We start from the raw sequence: 22,444 nt of genomic DNA on the forward strand, positions 1-22,444 counted from the left end.
GAATGCTTTGTAGCGATGTTGTCTCTTGCTGTCTGTAGACGCTCTCTTGTGGCTGTTGCGCAATGATTGTTTGTACGCTATATACAGGTGGACGGAGCCGCCGTTGATCGTTCGTCAGCGTCTCGTCGTAGGCTTCGCGACGAATATTCCAGGACTAACAGCAGCGTCGTCGTACAAGCAAAGTTTTCATTTCCGGGATTAACGTACATGTTCAATCATGCTAGGACGCAACGGACGAGACAAGATGGCTCCCATCCGTACGGCTGTCATCATCCCCGATGGGCGGCCGACCCATCTGGGGGTACAACACCGTATCTCCCTCCTCCCCTTCTTCCTCTACGGGCTGCGTCCTGTGGTCAATGGCTGTGCGCAACCCTTCTGGCACGGCGTGGCCATCAGTTACGGTGTGTATCGAGTCTGTTTGAGGCATTGCGACGAAGTGCTGACTCGTAGTAGCATGTCGAGGTATCACTGAGTCCAGAGGGCGAACATCGTCTGTGATATCCGGGGTTTCGACAGCGGCATGCTTCTCTGCGCTCGTGGTATGTTCCTCCTCTGTGCCACCGGCTTGCCTACGATGTACTCCTCTCGACCAAGGCGTTGCGTTGGCTGCTCGGGCAGGGTCTGGGACGTTCCGAGGCATCATCGCATGTCGGCTTCTCGCCGAGTCGAGGGAGGAGGATGAGGAGTCCTTGAGGTCTGGTGGGATGATAACAACATGTCTCTCCGCACGGCCGGTGTAGTGTCCGGCCGCGACATCGCCATGCATATGCTCCGCTCTCCTTAACCTCGGGGTTGCTTGGGTAGAGTCCGGGAGTTGATGAGGCACGACCGCATCATGCGGCAGTTCCACGTTTCCAACTCTCTCCACATTGGAAGCCTGTTCGTGCTCTATGATCCTGCCAGTCATGTCAACTGGTCTCCATGTGCCCAAGAGCATACTTGTCTGGATTCCACCTATGAGTATGAATCATTAATGGGTTGTCTAGACTTTGTCCTCAGCAAGGTGCTTTACCTTGGTTGTAGTCACCAGAAACCCAATTGCTGGGTTTTGGCTGCACAGATGGCTCTCCAAAGTCCTGACTTAATGTATAATGTTAGTTAACTGATGATGGCATGTATATTACAGATCTGACAACTCACAAGAGCTTTCCAGCAGCACGACCAAATTCCTTCACTTGTAGTGCATATGGATATGTCTCCCATAGTTGAATGGCCCAACTTGCTCTGTGCTGGGTTGCAATGGTATGGATGCTATGTCCAGCATTTGTGATTTGTCCTGAGAAGCCTGGGTGGGGGTTCTCCTCCAATATGGGGCATAAAGTCTGCAGTATCTTCCTGAAGCATCTCTGGGAAACTGCAGTCTGTTGATTCTCCAAGTAGGTCAAGTCTGGGTGCTGTGGGTCTACTGGTGAGAAGAGGGGATATTCACTACTAGCAACCACACATTCTGGAAGGAGCTGCAACAGGTTTTGTGCCAGATCTATGTTGTCAAGAGGAGAGGCTGCCTGAGACACTTTGAGAATTGTGTCACAGAGTGTGTTCTGTATCTCATAGATTGGTAGTTCCATTTTTCTCTTCTTCTGAAGTGACAGCTTCAGGCATGATACAAGTTGCTGGAAAGTATGTGTTGCTGTTCTCACTGTAAGCTAAAGTGGAAATAATGTACAATTATGACTTACCATCCCCTGCAGGAATTTTTGAAGCAACAGCCTCCAACAGCATTTGTGCCATTGGTTTGATTGTATCACAAAGAGTCAATGTTGGAGCATGGCATGGTCCTATCCTAGTGTTGAAGTCCCTGGGAGTTCTCAGAGCACCCTCCAAGCAGGATGTCAAGCTACTGACAACTGTTGCTTCTCAGTCCTCTGTAAGTCAGTGAGGAATTGATCAGCTCACCATCTTTGCACTCTTGTATTGAGAGAGATTCAGAGAGGCTCATTGACAGTCTTTGGATCCCCTCAGCAAGATCCAATGTATAGTTGCGCTCCTTGTCTCCACCACTGTGAGCTGTTGATAGCATGATTTCTAAGCATGAAGCCAGCCTTGTCACAGCTTACAAATTGAAGGGGTTAGAGCTTGTATAAAGAAGGTTAATCTCTGACTCACTATGACTTGGGACAATGAAATGTTCTGCAAAGGAACAGACTAGTTGTGATAACTTTGTGACACCTTTGCCTTTCAACAGATGATTGGTATTTGCTTCAAGAGCATGACACATTACACCATAGACAGGCAAGAACTGGTGCATATCTTTCAATTTTGTATGCCCAAGGATGTTCTCCAACAACTGCAAAAGGTTTTGCTGATCTGTGTAGGCTAACCACTGATCTTCTTGAAGCAGGGTCCCTTCAAGAATGAGTGTTGTCATGTATGCCAGAGTAATACATTCTTCAACTGTGATTCATCAGTAAAGGATTGATTATGAGAGCAACAATGACATACTTTTGAGTCTTTGAATGCCAGACTGAAAATGCCCAGTATGATGACATAGTATCTCAACTGCATCTGACCATATACATCTCTCAGACAGAGCTACATTTGGAGGACCATTGACCTGCACTATGCTTATGTAGCTCTGATGAAGCCACTGTGCAAGTTGTGCATATAGTGACAACTGAGAGGATGGGATGACTGGAAAAAGACTGTTGATGAGGGATAATGTGTGCATAGGCTTCACATCCTTTGCTGTCATGATAGATGAAGCAGACAATGGGTCTTGGAACTTTGCAACACTCCATCTGTTCAGTATATCAAGAGCAAGCTTGCCCAGCTCAACAACTGCCCTACCATCTGTACTAGCATGCCATCTCAACTGTGGAAAGGCTTCTCCATGGGGAGAAGGAAGAGCTGCAGGTGCTCTGACCTTTGCAAACTCAATCAGAGCAATCAACTCTTCTTCAGTTGATGCATGTACTGAATTCTCACTGTCTGACACTTGTAACTTCTTTACATCCAAATCCACCCAAGTATGTGCTGAGATATCTTTGACAGCATTTATGGATTTCCTGTGGATAAAAGGCATTCTAGCCTGTCTCAGCTTTTCTAACAGGTAGGAAATCCACCATGCTTGTGGTGACCTGTATGGACAATCTGCAGCAAGTGCTGGAATGGCAAGTGTGGCCCCAGAGAATGATAGCAATGCTGCCACTGGCACAGCAACACAACAGGCAACAGCAATGTCCAGGGTCCAAAGAAGGACCAAGAGCCCTGCCAAGAAAAAGGTCAGAGCTGACTGCAGAAGTAATGGTAAGAGTGCAATGATCTCTGGGACATTCCATGCCATTAGGCCATGGTGACGAAGTGACCATAACCGTACCCGTTGATAAGCATCAACAGTGTCCGGGGCGACGTAATTCGTGAGCCACTGCTTCACATTGATGGCAATGGACGCCGCGCCTAGACTGAGCACTAGCGCGACAAACCATAATGCGTTGATTGTAATTGCCGAAGCTTTGGGTGGGGTCGAGGTCTGGAGCTGCGGATAATACTGGACATTGAAGGATGTGACCACCGCGGAGAAAAGACCAGCCTAGGCAAGTACTATTGACGGCTAGCACATAAGACGATGCAGGTGTCCGGCTTACGAAGACGAGGAGAGTATCGATCTCCCGGTTCCACTTGTCTACCATATCCTTGTCGCGATTCCAAACATCTGTAGCGCATGCCGTCCATGCATTTGAATACCCGCTCTGCCCGGTCGCGTGTCACTGAAGGGCATTATACCTGTGGAATTTAGGCGACATACCTCGGCACTGTCCGTGTAGGATTCCGATGGACCACGCATCTTCGAGTCCTCGCGAACAGCGGAGAACTGTGCTTCGGGATCCACGTCTAATGAAACGGTACGAAAGGCCATAACAAGACGATGTTGACGAGTTGCGGCTTTAGGAGGAACACACGCACAATGAATCGTCTCGAAACAGACAACGTAGGCGAGACTCACCTCTGAGGGCGACTGGAAGATGGTAGGATCAGAGAGCTTGAGCCGAGAGTGCTCAAGATGATATGTCCGTCTATTAGTACGGCGACAATCTTAACGCGCGTACCACACACTGCCATGTCAGCGCCTTTGGAAGGGCCACGAATGACTGAAGCCATCAGACGGACCAGAACCGTGATTCCAGGCTTGCAACTCAGACCAAGCCCGCGGTGACCTCTTGACATTTGGGGACATGCGACTTTATTGTTAAGAGCGCTGTGTGGTTCAGGTGTGAACACGGACGGCATGGCTCCTAGTCATACGGATACGTCAATCGATCAAATCAACCTACGAGAAAAGGAACAAACCCTGCCTTGACCGAAAGATTGAGCCGATACGGGTGGGAACGAGGGATGTGTCTATGGCGGCGCAATGCATGGCAAGTATGACTGTTGTCGCATTGGCCTCTGGCCCAAAGCGTTCCATGCAGTGTCGCGACGACAGCATATATATATGGTTAGCAACATGTCCTCTTGATGCACCGCCAAACTGAATACACGGTGTGGTTCATCATCATCATCAGAACAAGAAGCTGTGTGGTTGATATGTACGTACGGCGTCGACAAGAGAACGTTGCGCTGCTCATGAGGTTCTCTACATGCATGCTGACAGTGTATTCGGATGATGAGTCTAAAGGGAATTTGAGTTTGCCCTCGCGCTGAGTTGGCGGTCAACGCTGGCCAGTCGCCAGCAAATATAGAGAAGGGAGCCAATTAATAGGCAATCAAAAACTGCCGTCCAGTTTTACATTGTGATGTATTGCAACCCGAACGCGGAAATACGGACCTGCGAGCGAGACGGCGTAAGCAATTGGACAGACATAGCTTCAAGGGTAAGATGCAAAGTCAGAGAGAAGATAACGTCCCTGCTCGCGCAGGCGACGTAGTCATTCGGGAGCTCCGCGCATCCAGAGGCACGCGGCCTCCCGTCGGACGAAATATGTCGACACTTTGTTTTCAATCCCGAGCGAGCGAAGTAGTGGCCAGCCGAAAACTCACCTACAACACTTTCCTCCATCTATAACTCCGTAGCCTAAGGGTATCGTGTCCACTGCGGAGATGCACCGTAGTCGACTTGCACAAGGTCCACAATGATCCAGAATGAGAACAACAAGAGGTCGCCTTGGTCGTATAATCGCATGTCATGTCGTGTCCGTGCCGTGAGAGTCGTCAGGAGCCCAAGGAAAGATGAACCCTAAATGATAGCAAAGACCATGGTCGCAAGACAGACACCAAGGCAGACAGTCGTGAAGATGCTGACAGCCGCCGGCGTCGCGACCCACGCATACGCCAGGATGCCGACCACGCCCAGAATAAACCCGATCGCCGACATCCAGACTGCCAGCGAATGGCAGCGGGATAGCAGTTGGATAGGCGGGTTCAAGATCGCGTCCGCTACATCGTTGGGGTTCGCCGGGGACATCACTCCCTTCGAGCCCTTCACGAAGGTAGTGTACGTCGAGAGCGGGCGGAAGCAGCTCACGGTGATGCGGGCGTAGACGGGGTTGCTCGGGTTGCTGGACGTGTCGGAGAGTGTCGTGGTGTCTGCCACGGGTGCAGAAGAGGTGGACGGTCGGTGTACGTGCTTGTCCTTTTCGCCAACCTGCTCGAGGTCTCGGACCGTGGCTTTCATGGTCGACCTACTCGTGCTCGCGGGCGTGCCGTCGGCTACCTGGTCCTCTTGGTCGTCTGCGTCGATAAGCTCGAGGCGCACGAGGATGAAGGAGGCGACAAAGGCGAGGATTGCGGAACAGACGTGGAAGATAAGGGCTCCCGCGAAGCTAGCTGTCGTCAACTTGTCAGTGGCGCTCCAAGGTGCGTCCGGATCGCCTAGGTGGGTGGATGTGCTCGCTAGAGAGAAGAGGAGCGAGTCTATGGACGAGAAGAATGATGCCTAGCAGGATGACGAACACGAGCTCAGGGAGAGGCTGTATGGCTAACCAGGCATGACTCACGATCCCGCTGACGAGCGACAGCCTATTCAGCCATATCGACACGACCTGCAGAATCGCCTCCCTGAACGCGCTTTCGTCGCTGCCTGAGCTCGCCGATACTAGGAGCAATCGTTATCAGTAAGTATATAACTTACAGTTACAACTGTCAGTTAGATCGTCAGGCTCACGTTGCTGCGCTGTTTCAATACGCGTTGGTCGTAATTTGAAGACGTTCGTGAACATGGTGGTCATATGCAGTCCTCTGTGAAGCTACTGCACGATTATGAGCCGCTGGTGCAACGGCCCCGAGCTCGACATATTCGGCGCAAGGTTCTGATGAACAGGCGGTGTTCGAAATGGACCAGTAGACTGAAGCCCACCACCTGCGAGTCGGAACACTCGGAACACTTCCATCTTGTTCGCATCCTTGACGCCAGACCCATACCGACCATTATCTATGCAGGAGGAGCAATGCAAACATCTGGAGGCCAGTGATTATGAAGTGCAAGGAAAGCCAGGAGTAACAGCGACCTTCAGGAAACAGAAAGTCTCCGAACAGTCTCGCCGCCTCACAGTGTCCCGTGACGGTCACACATGTCACACTCGTAACTGTGTGCGTAACTCTCAACTAATGCGATTTCTGCGTATTGATATCTCTGGAACGAGCTATAGAGTCTGTACAAATATATCGTGGAGAAATCGGTGTCGAGAACACAGTTCAGCTCTGCCCCTGCACATAGCTGAGAGATCGTAGGCAATCGGTGTAGCCAACGCGGTCATGTGACTGTAATATCCTCAGGCTAGCATCCCGCCCTACTCAAAGTCTCAGCTGCGAACACTTCATAGCGTTCGCTCAGCGCCGATGAGCAACCGTCATCACGTTGATTGAAAACGCAACCACCCTCAGTTGAAGTCAACGAGCGGGTATGGCGGGGGCTCGGCTGGATGGATCACCACCAGTCTGGAGTCGGTGAATGCATCCACGGTAAACTTGCCGTATCCAGACGCCCCGCTGAACGTCATGGTGAGCGATTTGCTACCATGACGCTGATATGTTCTTACCTGAGGCCACCATGCTCTCTGGTGTCTTCGACGTGTATTGTCGGTCCGTTGACATTGACGCATCCTGCAGAGCTGTCAGCATTCGAAGCCACTACAGGCTCGACAGCTTACCGTATCGGATGCGACTTGAGACGTTCAGAGCCAAATTAAGGTCTCTGGTCCAAACACTTCCTACGAGAGAATATGTCGTCGCGTTGGCGAGCTCAACAGCCTCGTCACTGTATCCACCTCTACAACGACCGTCACTATACGAGCGAGGTAAGTGCGATTGGCGACCGCAACGCAGCGTCATGCTCACGGGGCCCGAAGCTTTCCCGCTCCCACAATCGCATCCCAGGCTTCACGCCGGTGACGATGTGCGGCTGAATAACCGCTCCCTCTCTGCTCCCATCGCCGAGGAGGAATCCCGCGCCATCCTGCTTCGCCTCTCGCAGCATGTTCTGGACGTTCTCAGCGGAATCCTCCCTGAACTGCGCGGAGAGCACCTCCCCCGGCCCGCCGGACTTAAACTTGCGGAACTGCGTCACGAGCGCTGCCTTCAGAGCGGCCGCCACTCCGCGCTGGACGATGACACGCTCGGTCGACATGCATATCTGGCCGGAATGGACGAGCGCCGAGGACGTGATGGCGCGTGCTGCCCGAGGGACGTCTGCGTCGTTCAGGACCTACCAAGGGATCGTGAGCTCTGACGACGAAGTGTGCGATAGCTTGGAACGTACGACTGCAGGTGCCTTTCCGCCAAGCTCGAGCACGCATGGCTTGAGATACTTCCCAGCCTCGGAGGCAATGATCTTTCCGACACGATCACTCCCGGTGAACTGGAAAAACGGTTGGTCCGCGGCCTTGGGAGACTTGCTAGAAAACGACTCACATTGATCTTGCGCACGGCGGGATGTGCGATGATTTCAGCAGTCCTTGCGGGAGCTGACTCGCGGGAGGTGTGGATGAAGTTGAGAACACCGTTCGGTAACCCAGACTACAATCCCTGTGAGTAAATTGACCTTGATAATCTCACCAGTTCGTTACCTCGTGAAATAATTCAGCGATGACGTACTGGATACGCGGGCTGACCTCGGAGGTCTTCAAGACCACCGTGTTTCCGCAGACGATAGGGTACCCGGCTGCACGTATCGTCAGGATAACCGGCGAATTCCACGGCGCGATAGAGAACCTGCAGACCCATGAACATCAGGTGAGTTGAGAGGCCATTTGAGACTCTTACACAACGCCCTGTGCCCTCCGTTGGACGAGTACTTGACCTCCGGGGATGTGCGACGGGAACGTCTCCCCTTTCAGTTCCGTGACCAGCGTAGCGAGCGTGCGCAGCATCTCCGCGGCCATGTTCAAGTTCAAGTTCACGATAAAATCCGTGGCGGCGATCTCGGCCTTGATGGCTTCCTCCACCTTCGCCCTGTATTTGTCTGTTTCTAGGAGCGCGGCGGCCCTCATGAAGAAGTCTCTTCTCTGTCCGAAGGACGACTTCTCCCAGGCGGGGAACGCACGGACCGCGGCGTCGACGGCATCCCTGCAGTCCTTGCTGGACGCACTTGCGGCGTACGAAACGAGCTCTCCGGAATAGGGGTTGTGGACCTCGTACTTAGCATCGCCGCTTGCGGGACGAGCTTGGCCGTCGATGAAGAGAGGGGCGAAGGGCGTGGTCTGAGCAGATGTAGACATGTCCTGCGCTCGAAATGAGTTCAGGGGGAGACGTCAGGGAGCAAACCTTCGAGCGATTAGTACATCGCCCGGCCGAGTAGCTTTAAAGTTCGATCAACGACTGCAGTGGTCCCCTATGATTTGTCATCTTCGTGGAGATCCTATTTGCGCCCGTGGCAAAGGAAGACGGGCCGTGGTTCGATAGATGTGAAGGACGTGGTGAAAATGAGTGAGTGTACTCTCTGGGGCCCGATTAGGCCGAAGGACGCCAGAATGAATAGGCAACGGCGGACTCGGAGGTGCATCCATCTTGGCTCGCCCTCCTGCACCAGCTTTCGCTGCTCCGCAGTACCATCGGCAACATGGCCACTGCGTTTTATCAGATAGCCTCCTATCCTTGTCCGCCGATTCATCGTCCAGTCAGAAAAGCAATCCAGTCCGAATCGGCAGCACTTGGACAGAACATTATCCTAGTAGTACGTCGCGCCGCTCATCTAGAGATCGGACTTCTGGCGGTGGTCAAGTGGATCCCGGGAACCATCATCGTCTGGACGACTCTGCGTCGATACTGTAGCATGCGACGTCCATCAATGCTCCAAGGACCACCTCTCCAAGCAGGGTCTAGCTTGACTTCACTGGCAGCCACATATGTAGTAGGGTATCGATGTTTCGATCGAGGAATCACCGAGAATTGCGATGCCATAAGGTCTGGCAACACCCTGCGTCAGGTAGCTACATACCGGCGGACCAGTGAAGGTCAAGTTCGGGCTCGATTACACGAACCCCGAGGGAGTCGCACCGCCGTGACGCTGCGGGGCAGAGAGGACCATAACAACGATTTGAGACATCTACAAGCTCCGATGATATCCGTGAGGGCAGTGTCAAGAGTTCAAACGTCTAGATGTTGAATTTAGGCAGCAATATTGAAGCAGGACGGACTCGGAGGACGGTCAAAGACGGTAGGCGCGCCGCGCTGGTGGCTGGCGCGCTTGAACCGCCGCGCGCGTTGCGCGAAAACTCGAATTCCCCTCTTCGGACTCCCGTCGTGTTCTGTCAAGTTACGATTCTGTCAGTTCCAAGACTCGGTAGCTTCCGGTTACCCTTGCAGTACTATAATATGTGCTAACGACGTTCCAGAGTAGTTGACATGAGAAACTGATAAGTATTTCCGTTTGTCAGGATTCGGCCCGGTCTGCCGGTGGACAGCCCGAGTGCTAAGTAGCATCGTGGTACGCAGAGATCTCCCCCTCCGAGTAAATACCTAGTATACCGCCGTTTCCCTGCAAGTTCAGCCTGGATATGAGCCGTGCATGATGGCGGGTGCCCACGACGTGAAGGATACGTTCAAGAAATCACAAGATGAGCGCTATGCACGGCTCTACCCTCACGAGCTTGCCTGGAGGGACAAACAACCGTTCCTCGAATCTCGCGGCTATATGCTACGACCTAGGTTAAGGGCAGGATGGATTCCATCTTGGAGGGTTACAGGTGCTCGCCCACTGGACTGTGAGGATGTCAGTCAACTACGCGTACGTGGCACGACAGACATCGTCCCAATGTAACGTATTGATTGAGCTGCAAATAGATGTTTCCCCACACAGTAGATGCTACGCGCATGTCAGATGGGAAACTTGTTTCCATCAAGCGCATCCGTACTGGCAGCACGGAGTCGCGTATCGCCACGATACTGTGCAGCCCGCCTCTGAACGACGACCCGACCAATCATTGTGTACCAATCTTGGACATGTTCGAAGATGACGAGGATGCGGTAGCGTCCTATATGGTTATGCCGTTTCTGCGCCATTTCGATGATCCTCCCTTCGAGTGTGTCGACGATGTTCTCGACTTCGGTGAACAGATGCTTGAGGTAGGGAGAACTTCACCGCTGCACATTGCACTACTAAATCGAGCCTTTCACTGCCTCGAAGGGACTGTCTTTTCTTCACAAAAACGGGGTGGCGCATCGGTGAGTGTCAAGCTCATGGCATGTCGGCTCGGCTGACCATGTACAGAGATGGCTCTTACGCTAACCTGATGATGGACGGCGGCCCATTACTTCCTCAAGGCTTTCATCCCACGAGAACCGCGTTTCTCCCTGACTGTCGGACGGTCGCGTGGCCATTGTCGCGCTCACACAATCCAGTCAAATACTACTTCATCGACTTCGGCCTCTCTGTGTATATCCCGTCGGATGTGCAGCCTAAGCTTACGACCGGCTGCTATGGCCGCGATCAGGAGCCGCCCGAGCTATCCGACATGAATCCCTATGATCCCTTCAAACTCGACATATACACCATGGGCAATGTCTTCTGCAAGGACTTCTACGATGTATGTTCTCTGTGGCTTCCGCGCACTTCTTGCTCACGCCATTTGACCAGAAATTCAACAATGTCGGCTTCTTACATCAAATAATTGAAGCAATGGCGCGCGAAAACCCGGGAAAGCGGCCCAGCGCTGCCGAAGCCTTGGAGCAGTGGCAGCATATGCGCAAGCAGGTGCCATATGTCCAGCGTCGTTGGCGACTGCGGCGTCGTGAGGAGCCACTCGCGGCTGCGCTGCTAAATGACAACGTCTACATATTGACGTTGGCCGCTCACTTGATAACGGGCTCGAAGACGACAACGAACATCCTACAAAACTAATGCCCCACGGAACTCGTTTCCGAGCTAACATCTTGGCTTGCCATCTTTGTTATGATATCGCTGTATGTTCTGCATGCATTGTTATACTCTGTATCACTTGCGATCCCATATTGCATCCAGGAATTGACAGAGGAGCCACCATTCGGAGTGACTTGGGTACGGCTTGACAAATATTGTTCACTTTGTGTGGCTCTGTCGCCGTCCCCTTCGACAGCTCCAGACCGCAGCTCCAGATAAGAGCCTCCTTGTTCCGAAGGTCAGTCGGCCCTTCTTGTGCTAGACTATATCGGTGCGATACTGACTGACCACCGCACATGTATCGCGGGTACAATCTCTCCGTCAGAGTCCACGATACACGTACCGGGTGTCCCACGGTGAGTCATGATGTCCTGCTCGGTTGTGGCTGTGACTGAGAAGCCTGCAAAGCGAATATGTCCGCACTGTTCTCACGGCAGGACTCTGAAGGCGAACTCCGATGTATGCAGGCTGCCATGGGCCCGTGGTCAGCGCTTCAGCCCCGGCATCCATGTAAGTAGGACGCTTCTTTCCGCAGAACTTCGGAGGCATGACACTATGGCGTGTGCGGTGCACGTTGCCAGCGATCTCCGTATGACGCTTATCATCGGTGGACTCGTGCCGTGGTCGTGCGTCGCCCTTGTGTCGTTAGGTGACTACCCAACCACGTCAGCATGGCATCCAATCACTCCGTTCAATTAACCGACACCATTTGCATACCGAATCATACGCATGTAAGTCGTCGCTGCAATATGTGGCATTGTCATCTGCTGCAGTGTGCAGTGTGAAGAAGTCAAACGCTTGAACACTAGAGTTGCGCTGAAAATTGATATAACATTTCTGTTTTCCTAACAAACAAGGCGACGACTAATTTCTGTGCGTGTATCTGTCGTAATTCTATCGTACACAATCACAATCACAACATAGAGACAATTGCTAGCAGTAGTCGTAAGAGGTTTACATGAGATGTATCGAAGGTCGGGATTCACAGAGAAGGGCAACGGAGACAAGTCTTTGCACGTACCGTGCATGTATTCACAGGCCGGCGATGTCATTGAGGATGTCACAACGCGCGCCCGATATCGCTAGGGTTCGTGGCGAATGAGCCCTGCGAGCCTGACTGGACCGAGGAGCCTGAACCTCCATGATAGGATGGAGGGGGTGACATCGTGAAGCCTGCATGATAAGACGGAGGGGGCGACGTCGTGAAGCCTTGTTGTTGGCCATACCCGTAAGGGTTGAAAACCTGGCTAGAACCTGAGCATGAGATGGGGATGGGTCATTCAGTCTCATTCATTCTATGTACACATCGTTACTCCTCTGGTAGGGGGGAAGGTAGCCATGTACATTGATTGCTGTTGGCAAGGGCAGATGCATTGGTCGAGGACGCGATGGAAGCGAGACGCCAACTTACTAGTAGGGTCACCGCCTACTGTGGCATGAGCAGCATGAGTTTGATTTCCAAGATGAGATGCTGATACACGGTAGCCATGAGTTTCTGGCAATTCATGCAGGACTTTCGAGACGTACAACTTGAATGACCTTGACTGCCGGAATGATGTGAAGAGGCATATGTGTGGCCCGGGACTGGAGGCACACCGTGGGGGAATCTCTCACGAGCTCTAGCAGTCGATGTCTAGCATCATGATCAGTACGCGAACGAGAGTATAGCAGCACTGACACCTGCCTTCACCGCAACTCTAAGCCCCACACATCCCATCACAAGTGTCCTAATACTACGTGAAAGATCTGTCCAAGGAAATCTCATGAGGGGGTGCGCTGCCCACGTAGCAGAAAGCTGTTGTCGTCGTTGCATAGCCCTGCTGATCCCGTTAGAAGTCCCTTGATGCATCAAGGTAAGACGTACTGGTCAAGGTTGGAGAGCATTTGCTGGATGCTCATTAGGGTTTGGGCATCACTGGCATTCTCCGTAGACACGTCAGCGATACTGGCATCCACCTTCACTTTGTCTTCGTCGGACAAGTTGCGGAGGAACGCATCTATGTCCTGCAGTATCTCCTCGGCTTCCCGTAGTTGAGTAGTAGGCGGTGTTAGGAAGTACCGCCATGACGGGAGGCCTCTGCGCGTACAGAAATCGAGTATGTTGGATAGAGTCGAGGCATTTCTGATGATGTTGTGTTCGGGCTGTTGCATGATGTCTGCCTTTGCTCGGTCTGTCTACGTGGCACGGACGCGGACTTGTTCCTGGATAACCGGTAAGTACTAGCAGTGTGTGGCGCTATTATGCTCGATACAATAGCGCTGTAGAGTTTAGGACGTACCTCGGGAATGAATACGATAGCAGAGTTGGTTGAGCTGGTCCGTTCCGTGGTGCATAACTTGTGTCTTTTTATACAACGACGTACACAAACCCCGCAGGCTACGAGGCCTGCGGGCCCGATGTAGCACCGCAACATCTTCGACCGCATATGCTCCGGAAGTTCGCAAGTATCCTGACGAAGAAGGAGGAGGAGGTATGGTACTAGGCTTGGCATAATGAGCGGCCATCGATATCGATAGAAGGCGGTTGTGGGTCCACTTGATCAGAGCGTGGGACACTCGTTCGGAGTGGCAATGGCATGCGTGACTACAGTCACTGAGTAAGGCTGTGTTAGTGTTACTGCGAGACTTGCCAACCTGCTCTCACACACAAGTCGTCGTTGGCGCAATATCTCTACTCTTAGCGAGCTGTCCCCCCGTAGACTTCTGCCAGTCGCGCTTCTTGACTATGGACGTTGTGGACAGCTCGCCAGCCTCAAGACCGACAGCAGACGAACAATGCTCCACCCTATACCCTCATGAGCTCGCATGGAGAGACAGACAACCATTTCTGGAATCGCATGGTTATATGCTCAGGCCCAGATTGCGACCCGGATGGGTACCGTCATGGAGAGTCTCGGGAGATAATCCTTGGTTCTGCGAAGACTCTCATTCCCTTCGCGTAAGCTACGTCTCCTAGCAGATGTCTGATTAGCCGTTTCTGAAGACCCCTATACCCCCATAGATGTTTCCACATATCGTAGACGCCACGCGCATGTCAGATGGGAAATTAGTGTCCATCAAACTAGTGCGCACTGGCAGCCTCGAAATGAGAATCGCGTTGTATCTGTGTACTCCTCCGCTTTGCGAAGACATCAAAAATCACTGTGTACCTCTCCTCGATCTCTTTGAAGACAATAAGGACGCATCGAGGTCATATATGGTCACGCCATTCCTCCGTGACTTCGACGATCCGCTATTCGACTGTGTTAATGATGTCCTTGATCTCGGCGAACAGTATCTTGAGGTAAGTAACACTTCGTTGACTCGCATGAACGGATATGTGCTACTGCTGATGGATCGCAGGGACTTGTGTTTCTTCACCGCAGCGGCGTGGCACACAGGTCAGCCGTCTCGGATGCATTAGCAAATGTCGGACTTTGACCGGATTGCAGAGACTGCACCAATGCCAATATGATGATGGACGCGGGCCCGCTATATCCTCGAGGCTTTCATCCCCTCCTAGGTGAATTCCTTCCCGACGGCAAAACTGGTACATGGCCGAATTCAAGGACCCGTTGTCCAGTGAAGTACTACTTCATTGACTTCGGTATATCGAGATATTTTCCGCCGGACGTCCAGTCCAAGCTAGTGATCGGTGGCGATGGTCGAGACCAGGAGCCGCCCGAGCTATCTGACGACATCCCTTACGACCCGTTCAAGCTCGACGTGTTCATTTTGGGTAATTTCTTGCGCAAAAATTTCTACGATGTACGTGGACTAGAAACTATCGGATCCGTCGACTCACATTCTTGCAGAGATTCAGCAATGTCGAGTTCATGCGACCGATATGGGAAGCGATGACGCGGGCGAACCCGGACGAGAGACCCTCCGCTGCTGACGCGCTCCAACAGTGGCAGCGCATGCGCAAAGCAGTATCGTACTGTCACAGGAGTTGGAGACTCAAACGGCGCGAGGAATCGCGCGGCTGGACCTTGTTCCTCGGTCTTGTCCATGTCATCATGGTTGTTCACTGCGCGGTGACAAGGTCAAAGGTGACCAGAAATCTCTTTTTCGCTTGATTCTATGGTAATGACCGTCGTTTGACTTATGTTGTGCGCCTGCTATCGATCCTTACTATCCAGTGTCATGTAGCTTTCTGCCTTGTTATGTATAACAGACGTCAGGGAGATGTCTTGTGGCTGCGAAGTTGCCGATATAGTGCTTTTCCGGGCGACGTTGCCCACCATGGTGCGTTCAAGTTGCTTATGAATTGAGTACTTAAGCGAACAGGTTCAGTGTCCAGGAGCATTTCACGAACTCAACATCTTTCAGTCGCAGACTACATGCTGTGCGCGGCATCGTGCCATATAGCCAACATCTTTTGCGACTTGGGAATACAAGGACTCAACCAGAGTAACCGTCATGCTATTTGTCAAGCTGTTCAGCCTTTCACCGTGACTTCGGGCTTCAAACTGTCAGTAACGCGCAAGAAAGTCCTTTTCCACTCGTGACATGGCTATATCCGACCTTTCGCCATCACTCTGCCTATCGATGCGACGTGCGAGTTATATTGCATGATGTGCGGTCGTGCGGCATGCTTCGATCGATGTGGCTTCTCAGAACGCGACTACTCAAGCCAAAAAGGCCCCGAGGTGTGCGGTACGTTAGCGGAGTTACCAACAGCCTGAGTACAGCTTCTCTCTGTTTTCCCAGAGCTTTGTTCTGAAGGTGAGTCATAATGTTCCATAGAAATACAGTAATGTCGAGTTTATGCGACCAATCTGGCAAGCTATGATGCAGGCAAAGCGGGATGACAGACCCACTACTACCGATGCGCTCCAGCAGTTGCAGCGCACACGCAAAGCACTGGGGTACTTCCGCCGGCATGGAAGGCTTCGACGACCCGCGGAAATCTGTCCTGGTTTCTCAGCCTTCTTCACGGTTCTATGACGGTACATAACATAGTGAGAAGATCGAAGACGACTAAGAACTTATTCGATTGGTAGCCCCGGAGCTTGCTCATGTTTATGTGTTCAGTTCAGTCTTTGTGTCGTATCGTACATGTTAGCCCTGTTTTCTTTCGGATGTATCACGACTCACGCCAATACGAATGTACAGTTGTATGACAGCGGAGTTGTGGGACAGCACATCCTTGTGAGTGTGCCATATGGGGGACTCCGGTATGATCAGCGACGAAGGAAGCAGGGTCTCCATACTCAATTGTCCATGGGGTGCTCAACTGTGCATGCCTGTGCATGCGGTTCGATTGCGATAGGCTCGGGGAACCATCCCCAGAAATCAGCGATGTCCGCTTCTTCCGCCGTTCGCGATGACTCCTCAAAATACATGTAATCACGGTACCCAGCCTAGCCCTGTTGGGTGTGCTGGGAATGTCTCATAGTACCCATAATGGCAGCTGCGCCACGGGAAGTCACGGCGAATGTAGATGTGACTACACTCTTACCCCCATCGTGTACGGCGCACGCTCCGGGTCAGCCTCTGAACAACACGTTTTTAGATCTGACGGTCGATGTTCTCAAGTGCGACATATGAAGGTGGCAATCGCCTCGAGGACTGAGTACTCACTAAGCGCGAAGGTGTGGATCATGTTCGACCATCTAGATACTGTACGCTTCAGGAGATCAGCGCGAGGTCAGCAAGTTTCTCCGTTCACAATACTCGTTGTATTTGACAGCAGGACCCCGGGCAAGGCGCTTATACGTCCGATCCTGGTGCGGCCATAACCAGCCCAAATAGGGCGCTCATGTCCGATCCTGGTGCGGCCATAGACCTGCCAGAGCTCGCGCCATGTCCGATCCATATGCGGCCATAGATGCTGTCACGTTCGCATGTCCTATCCGTATGCGGCCATAAATTGACCTCGTGGTCGCCTTTGACGGCGAAGCCAGTATCGCGAGATTGGTACGTAGCATACTTCACGTCGTGGATCTCTCAGCTAAGCAATGCTACTAACTTCTGTGGATGGCATCGCGGGTGATGGTATCTGCTCGGGCCTGGAAGATAACTTACTGATTCGCTACGATAATCGCATGCAGCTGCTTGTTATGATTGGGACCCCGGAATTGCAGATTCTCTGAATGCGTCCGTCATGTGGGACTTGGTAGACTGGCCAAGCTTGTATTGTACTACAATGTGAGTCTCGCCTCCTGTTTACAGAATACTATACATAGCTGTATTCACGCTGAATTCATGCACCGCAGTGTAGGATTTACGCGCACAACGCGTCTCATTAGCCTCTCTCGCAGATCACGCGCCGATGGCTCGACACGGACACATGAAGATTGCTAGTAGGGTGCGTTCGACCTGGTTTGGCTGACCAAGATACAGGAGACTAAAGCATCTCGTTCTTCGAAGGCTACCACTCGTCCGGAGACACGTACGCGTTCTTCAAGGCGGGGGCCACTCAATCATTGTGCCTGACATGCTTGGCTACGGCGGCATGGACAAGCCGGCGGAGACAACAAACACAGCGCGATATGCGCGGACGTGAGAACGTGAGCAAGGCGATCGTGACAGAACACCAGAACACCACTGGTGAGTGCTTCAGTAGCTGGGAAAGGGCATCCGACGCTGCACGTCTCATTGAGACGCGATGTGGTCGTAGTGGTACCGCTTGGGCCAGGTTCAGCCAGAGCAACTGGCCCGTAGGATGTTGGCTACCCAGGCATACTGGCCAAGTGTTTGACTCGCAGGGGCGCATTTCTCGTACTCTACCGAGAGCGTTTTCTCGCATTCGCATTCGTCTCGGTCGGCTACACGCCATTGTTCGCGAGCTTCAAATATGCGACTGCCATCGCCGCGGTCAAGCAAGCCATCGGTCACGAGCCTTAGGGCCACTGGCAGTGACCAGCTACAAACAATCTCACAGTCGACCTCATTCTAAAGATGCGCCAGGTTCTTCGTCGACCTCGAGTACCAACCAAGTCATGAAGGACCATATCAGTACTCCTGACCTCCCATGTTCGCTATCATCTCGCAACCGACTGGCTTGCCCGCTTGATTGTCTCTCACCATCCGTGTCAATTAGCGACTACTCTTGTGACGTGCCACCTAGAGTACATTCGTACTTACGAATGTTGGGCGCTCGAGATATGGTACTCGGCGCTTATGCGTATGTGCTACTCATGCAACCGTTTTGACGATAAAGGGGGACAAATGTGGGCGTTTTCCTTGGTAGTCTACTCCGACGCAATGTGTAGGGCATGCAGCGATTTTTTGGGCATTTTCTCCGATTTTACCGCATTTTTGAGAGGTCCGATCCGTCATGCGGCCATAAAGCACCCCTACAGGTAGGTCCTATCCTGATGCGGACATAACAGGGGTCAAAATCGTGCGGACATAAGGGCCCAAAATCCGGGGTTTTCGGATCGGACCTATAAGCGCCTTGCCCGGGGTCCTTTGACAGCTTACCTTGATCGACCGCAAATTTCCCATGGAAAACGTGCCTCAGGTGACGCTCGAGCGGGTATCCTAGATGAGATCGCGACGGTTAAGTCTAGAAGGTGTTTAGCAACACACGCAGATCTTGGCCAGCGGTGTACTAATTCGTCGAACACTCCTCATGTTAGGCTGACACAGCCTCATCGTCGATATTTGAGACAGGAACGTCCAGGGAGCCACACAGAAGCCTTCGTGGGCGCTGGGGTCTAGCAGGAAGGCCACCCACAACATGCCTGTCCCTGAGCAGATCGCAGAGTCATCATACTGGATGCGCACCGGTCCGATGGAGACTATCAGCCAGGAGCCTGCAGAACCCAGGTCTTCTATGATGACAGTGTTACTTCAGTGGAAGGCAACGCCGGGTGGCGTTTCGATATCGGCCAGAAGCGATACATCCCCGAAACTGAGGTTTGGACAACTTCATACGCGCCTGAATAGGTATGTATGTCAGTCATGCGTTTCTCGAACACGACACCTGAAATTTTCTGCCGGGTGCGACCCGGACTCACGCGAACCCCGAGGTCCTGGCATTCGGATTTACAATAAGCTAAATCATGTAGGGAGCGCATGTGTTACAACGTATCTCAAATACGTACTATACCATGTAATTGTTATATGCTGCATACGACCCATTGCAGTCGGAATGACCGGAGACCGGCGTAGCTTGAGCGTTCAGCTAGCACTTCCTTCGCCAACACTGACACGGGAAAGCAAATTATGACAACCACCTGTCATATAGTGTAGTTCGTCAATAACAAACGAATGGCGAGACTCAACAATCCATACCATATTCACTCGCTGCATCTGCTTGCGAATGCCGTAACACACCCGGTCAGAAGTGGACTGTCCCATGAGGCTCGGGGAAAGGATCGGCCATCGGGTAAGCACTGGTAGTAATCCTCCTGACGACGCTTGCAGGCCGCTGGGGATGAAGAGCCACTCCGAGTCGATTCTTGTAGGTTTGCGCGCGGTCGCCTCGTATATATAAGAAGGCAGATTGATACCATGTAAGCCAACAAACCAGCGACGAAGATGGGTTCTCACCCACAGAGCTACAAGGCGTATGCCTTCCTTGAGAAAGGCGGAGCTCTCAAGCGGGTCAACGTCCCTTGGAATGACCCAGACGCGGGACAGGTTGTCCTCAAGGTTCTCGCATGCGGCATCTGTGCCAGGTGAGTCCGTAAGGGAGCGTCATGTCTTTGAGCACGCAAGCTAATCAGGCCATGGATGCAGTGACGAGATGGTCAAATACCAGATCTTACCGGGTGTCGACCATCGTGATTCAGCCAGGTTTAGGGCTGTCCTTATCCCATAACTTAGGACGAATCACTCACCCTGCGACGAGCGAACAATGTATTGACAAGTTTTCTATGGTTTCTCAATGATATCAGCATGCGACGTTGAAAAACATCCACACGCTCGATGCATCTTCCCGGTGTGTGGCTGTTGCGCTATTTCTGGATGTCCATCGTAAGCAAACGGAGGCCAGCATGCGAGGTATGACTTACCCACGCCTTTGAGAACGTACCCGCCAAGCACCTTTATTGCGGTGAGCCTTGACATGAGAGTAGAACAATGCGTGAATGACGTCGAGAGCCGGATGATCAAACGGCCTTCAAACACGGAGCAGTCTAGAGAACCTTTCTATCAGACCACAACACTGGTATCAATACACTGGGGCTATTCAGTCTTGTTGAAGCAGGCTCCGAACTCGATGGGATGTGAGATTATAATACAAAACAATTCCTCCCTCACAGCGACTGCGAACGTCCACGCACGTACCCCAATGATGTGCCCACCGCTACCTTAGCCATCTTGAACGGCGAAGTAGGCAGCCGCCTCATCGGGGTACGACTGGGCTCCGGAGGCGGCGATGGCGTCGGCGAAAGCATACCCGTCTCCGAGCGTTTCATGGGCGGCTTCTCTTTTTCCTGCGCCGCCTTCCGCCTGCGCTCAACGGCATTGTCGACGGCGCTCTTGAGCGGCCCACCATCCGCGAGCTGGCCTTCGATGACCATATGCTCCATCTCGCTGGCGAGCATGTCCATGATTTCGTCTGCGGGGCGGTCGCAGGGCGTTGGGACGGCGAATGTGGCGTTCGAGGGTGTGGTGTGCGTTTGTGGGCCGTGTACGGAGTGGAGCTCGGTATGGATTTGCTGAGTAGCTAGATATGGGACGTCAGCGGTGATAAGAGGGCAAGCAAACTGATGCTCACCATCGCGGTTGATCATCGAAGCCAAGAAATATATTCGCTGGAGCAGCGCTTGGAATTGCGCAGAGTCGATATCTTCTCGCGAAGAAGGGAATAGCACGGGAGCCACCTGAGACAACGCAGCCGACGAGAAGATGAATAGTGAGTGCAGGAAGCGGACATGCTGCCATGCGACGCGACGAGGCCAAAGGACGGCGAGGAAGCCTACACGGGACGTTGAGCCAGGCTCAGACAGGAAGACAGATGAGAGTGAGTCCGGAGGCGACAACGATGGGCCCAGTATGCACTTCAGTTCATAGGCGAGCATTCCAGCAAACAGTAGGTAGCGCCACTAAGAGGCCGTGTGAGTCAGCGAAAAGGGCCCCGGTGAATAAGTGACGTACGAATGCGACATCACTCGGTTTGCCTATGGACGAGTAGAGCAACAAGCTGCAGGCAGAAACGATGTAGAATCCCGCCGATTGCATGAGCCCTTGTCGAACATACTCGCGCAGCGTTGTACAATGAGACCATTGCAGAACATCCGGACCGAACCTGTAATACATAGCATGAGCTGAGCCCCATCTCTATAACGTTGAAGTCGACTAACCTATCATATGCAAATCGTGTCGTGGGGTTCTTCAGCGCCTCGAATGCGTCACGCACGTTGATAAACAGCGCTTCGCCTTGAGGACCCACACGATCTGGATGATACCTCCGTGCAAACTGTCGGAAGGCCAACTTCAAAGCATTCTCGTCCGCGCCGGGGTCCACGGCAAGCATTTCATAGTAATTCGGAGGCAGAGACGATGCGGCTTGGTGGAAGGTGTAGAAGAGGTAGCTGATGACTGTAATGGCGTATACATAGCGATAATGGCGGAAATACAGCGGGGAATTGGGAGGAGGTGCAGGGCGACCGGAAAGGGCAGGGTAGAATCGATGGAAAATGGGCAACAACTTGCTGGTTGCGAGATGCGGCAGGTATGACCAGCCAATCAGGTAGAGTATTGCTGAAAGCATGGCAATCTAAATGAGAGTCAGTATACGAGAAACTCTTTGATGCTCATACGAGAATGAGGGAACGCTCAGGATGGGCAATACCCATATGCTTGTGATCTCTTGCCTCCGTCTCCGAGCATGCTCCTGCATATGCATCCGTGCCTGCCACTTTTATGCACCGCACCACACACATGGGCATATATCTCGAGCCCAGGTGCTTGTAGCAGTGCAACCACTAATGAGTGGAAGTCTCGCTCGTGAGATAACCACATCTGAAGACCGCTCAGCACAGAGTAAGTCTCGTCTGTGAAAGCTTGGCTTCCAGAGCGCGGCCACGCCGTCGTGACTCGTCCATGGACAATGGCCACACGGCGGGCCCTTTGTAGACTCGGCCTTTGCTCGCGGGCCTTGAATCTTTCGACCGCACAAGCCAATATGGGAGTCTTGTCTACATATGATGTAGGTCCGGCCTTAAGGCGTGCTACGGTGACCTCGTGAGGTAGCACGTCGGGTTTCGAACA

General features: G+C 52.5%; 11 protein-coding genes across 11 annotated transcripts; 4 read left to right on the top strand and 7 right to left on the bottom strand.

The window, feature by feature from the left end:
- Positions 1-100: 100 nt before the first annotated feature.
- Positions 101-2,854, bottom strand: B0H18DRAFT_577352 (uncharacterized protein). The gene is made up of 7 exons (XM_048038654.1): positions 2,446-2,854; positions 2,110-2,397; positions 1,900-2,055; positions 1,683-1,850; positions 1,144-1,633; positions 1,016-1,083; positions 101-957 (listed from the first exon to the last, which is right to left on the bottom strand). Exons 1-7 carry the CDS (start codon positions 2,693-2,695, stop codon positions 221-223), a joined length of 2,157 nt encoding a protein of 718 aa, XP_047890480.1. The 5' UTR covers positions 2,696-2,854; the 3' UTR covers positions 101-220.
- A 210-nt stretch (positions 2,855-3,064) lies between these two features.
- Positions 3,065-3,448, bottom strand: B0H18DRAFT_846600 (uncharacterized protein; the record flags this gene model as incomplete). The annotated part of the gene is made up of 1 exon (XM_048039563.1): positions 3,065-3,448. A coding segment is annotated over one exon (384 nt), but the record flags the coding sequence as incomplete, so codon positions are not given.
- On the bottom strand, positions 3,443-3,677 carry B0H18DRAFT_849706 (uncharacterized protein; the record flags this gene model as incomplete). Its single annotated transcript, XM_048039591.1, has 2 exons — positions 3,443-3,532; positions 3,588-3,677. Coding segments are annotated over 2 exons (180 nt in total), but the record flags the coding sequence as incomplete, so codon positions are not given.
- Positions 3,678-5,176: 1,499 nt separating this feature from the next.
- Positions 5,177-6,158, bottom strand: B0H18DRAFT_1121638 (uncharacterized protein; the record flags this gene model as incomplete). Its single annotated transcript, XM_048034363.1, has 3 exons — positions 5,177-5,875; positions 5,937-6,034; positions 6,104-6,158. 3 exons carry the CDS (start codon positions 6,156-6,158, stop codon positions 5,177-5,179), a joined length of 852 nt encoding a protein of 283 aa, XP_047890483.1.
- Positions 6,159-6,818: 660 nt separating this feature from the next.
- On the bottom strand, positions 6,819-8,654 carry B0H18DRAFT_880722 (Aldehyde/histidinol dehydrogenase; the record flags this gene model as incomplete). Its single annotated transcript, XM_048040793.1, has 8 exons — positions 6,819-6,927; positions 6,978-7,041; positions 7,089-7,195; positions 7,260-7,642; positions 7,697-7,795; positions 7,849-7,953; positions 8,004-8,148; positions 8,200-8,654. 8 exons carry the CDS (start codon positions 8,652-8,654, stop codon positions 6,819-6,821), a joined length of 1,467 nt encoding a protein of 488 aa, XP_047890484.1.
- Positions 8,655-10,150: 1,496 nt separating this feature from the next.
- Positions 10,151-12,167, top strand: B0H18DRAFT_1106092 (kinase-like domain-containing protein). The gene is made up of 10 exons (XM_048032674.1): positions 10,151-10,162; positions 10,219-10,500; positions 10,562-10,599; positions 10,646-10,961; positions 11,012-11,128; positions 11,396-11,431; positions 11,490-11,531; positions 11,619-11,649; positions 11,702-12,024; positions 12,084-12,167. Exons 2-9 carry the CDS (start codon positions 10,219-10,221, stop codon positions 11,809-11,811), a joined length of 972 nt encoding a protein of 323 aa, XP_047890485.1. The 5' UTR covers positions 10,151-10,162; the 3' UTR covers positions 11,812-12,024; positions 12,084-12,167.
- Positions 12,105-13,822, bottom strand: B0H18DRAFT_1022635 (uncharacterized protein). Its single transcript, XM_048029597.1, has 6 exons — positions 13,573-13,822; positions 13,158-13,495; positions 12,978-13,110; positions 12,821-12,926; positions 12,610-12,764; positions 12,105-12,547 (listed from the first exon to the last, which is right to left on the bottom strand). The coding sequence occupies exons 2-6, from the start codon at positions 13,442-13,444 to the stop codon at positions 12,326-12,328; spliced, it is 903 nt and encodes a 300-aa protein (XP_047890486.1). The 5' UTR covers positions 13,445-13,495; positions 13,573-13,822; the 3' UTR covers positions 12,105-12,325.
- Positions 13,823-13,900: 78 nt separating this feature from the next.
- Positions 13,901-15,771, top strand: B0H18DRAFT_577599 (kinase-like domain-containing protein). The gene is made up of 7 exons (XM_048038655.1): positions 13,901-14,231; positions 14,295-14,576; positions 14,636-14,673; positions 14,725-15,040; positions 15,088-15,324; positions 15,415-15,520; positions 15,576-15,771. The coding sequence occupies exons 1-7, from the start codon at positions 14,019-14,021 to the stop codon at positions 15,641-15,643; spliced, it is 1,260 nt and encodes a 419-aa protein (XP_047890487.1). The 5' UTR covers positions 13,901-14,018; the 3' UTR covers positions 15,644-15,771.
- A 1,949-nt stretch (positions 15,772-17,720) lies between these two features.
- B0H18DRAFT_1022649 (uncharacterized protein) lies at positions 17,721-18,691 on the top strand. Its single transcript, XM_048029598.1, has one exon. It carries the CDS (start codon positions 17,770-17,772, stop codon positions 18,430-18,432), a length of 663 nt encoding a protein of 220 aa, XP_047890488.1. The 5' UTR covers positions 17,721-17,769; the 3' UTR covers positions 18,433-18,691.
- A 1,074-nt stretch (positions 18,692-19,765) lies between these two features.
- Positions 19,766-20,048, top strand: B0H18DRAFT_1121643 (uncharacterized protein; the record flags this gene model as incomplete). Its single annotated transcript, XM_048034364.1, has 2 exons — positions 19,766-19,905; positions 19,967-20,048. 2 exons carry the CDS (start codon positions 19,766-19,768, stop codon positions 20,046-20,048), a joined length of 222 nt encoding a protein of 73 aa, XP_047890489.1.
- Positions 20,049-20,673: 625 nt separating this feature from the next.
- B0H18DRAFT_828073 (uncharacterized protein) lies at positions 20,674-21,944 on the bottom strand (the record flags this gene model as incomplete). Its single annotated transcript, XM_048039366.1, has 4 exons — positions 20,674-20,897; positions 20,949-21,276; positions 21,329-21,479; positions 21,535-21,944. Coding segments are annotated over 4 exons (1,113 nt in total), but the record flags the coding sequence as incomplete, so codon positions are not given.
- Positions 21,945-22,444: the final 500 nt, after the last annotated feature.

The sequence above is a fragment of the Fomitopsis serialis genome (genome assembly GCF_022376445.1).
Source record: "Fomitopsis serialis strain Sig1Antser10 chromosome Unknown B0H18scaffold_64, whole genome shotgun sequence".
Lineage (NCBI taxonomy): Eukaryota > Fungi > Basidiomycota > Agaricomycetes > Polyporales > Fomitopsidaceae > Fomitopsis > Fomitopsis serialis.

What these genes read in the sequence shown, in the direction of transcription:
- B0H18DRAFT_1022635 (XM_048029597.1), bottom strand. Translation starts at nt 13,444, where the DNA reads ATGCAACAGCCCGAACACAACATCATCAGAAATGCCTCGACTCTATCC. An exon ending in GGCTTAGAGTTGCGGTGAAG is followed by an intron (nt 12,927 to 12,977) that starts GCAGGTGTCAGT and finishes TCATGATGCTAG; the next exon opens with ACATCGACTGCTAGAGCTCG. An exon ending in CTACCTTCCCCCCTACCAGA is followed by an intron (nt 12,548 to 12,609) that starts GGAGTAACGATG and finishes TCTCATGCTCAG; the next exon opens with GTTCTAGCCAGGTTTTCAAC.
- B0H18DRAFT_1022649 (XM_048029598.1), top strand. Translation starts at nt 17,770, where the DNA reads ATGCGCGGACGTGAGAACGTGAGCAAGGCGATCGTGACAGAACACCAG.
- B0H18DRAFT_577599 (XM_048038655.1), top strand. Translation starts at nt 14,019, where the DNA reads ATGGACGTTGTGGACAGCTCGCCAGCCTCAAGACCGACAGCAGACGAA. An exon ending in TGCGCAAAAATTTCTACGAT is followed by an intron (nt 15,041 to 15,087) that starts GTACGTGGACTA and finishes ACATTCTTGCAG; the next exon opens with AGATTCAGCAATGTCGAGTT. An exon ending in GCGCGGTGACAAGGTCAAAG is followed by an intron (nt 15,325 to 15,414) that starts GTGACCAGAAAT and finishes CTTACTATCCAG; the next exon opens with TGTCATGTAGCTTTCTGCCT.
- B0H18DRAFT_1106092 (XM_048032674.1), top strand. Translation starts at nt 10,219, where the DNA reads ATGTTTCCCCACACAGTAGATGCTACGCGCATGTCAGATGGGAAACTT. An exon ending in AAAAACGGGGTGGCGCATCG is followed by an intron (nt 10,600 to 10,645) that starts GTGAGTGTCAAG and finishes GACCATGTACAG; the next exon opens with AGATGGCTCTTACGCTAACC. An exon ending in TCTGCAAGGACTTCTACGAT is followed by an intron (nt 10,962 to 11,011) that starts GTATGTTCTCTG and finishes CCATTTGACCAG; the next exon opens with AAATTCAACAATGTCGGCTT.
- B0H18DRAFT_577352 (XM_048038654.1), bottom strand. Translation starts at nt 2,695, where the DNA reads ATGACAGCAAAGGATGTGAAGCCTATGCACACATTATCCCTCATCAAC. An exon ending in TTTCATTGTCCCAAGTCATA is followed by an intron (nt 2,056 to 2,109) that starts GTGAGTCAGAGA and finishes TCAATTTGTAAG; the next exon opens with CTGTGACAAGGCTGGCTTCA. An exon ending in AATACAAGAGTGCAAAGATG is followed by an intron (nt 1,851 to 1,899) that starts GTGAGCTGATCA and finishes GAGAAGCAACAG; the next exon opens with TTGTCAGTAGCTTGACATCC.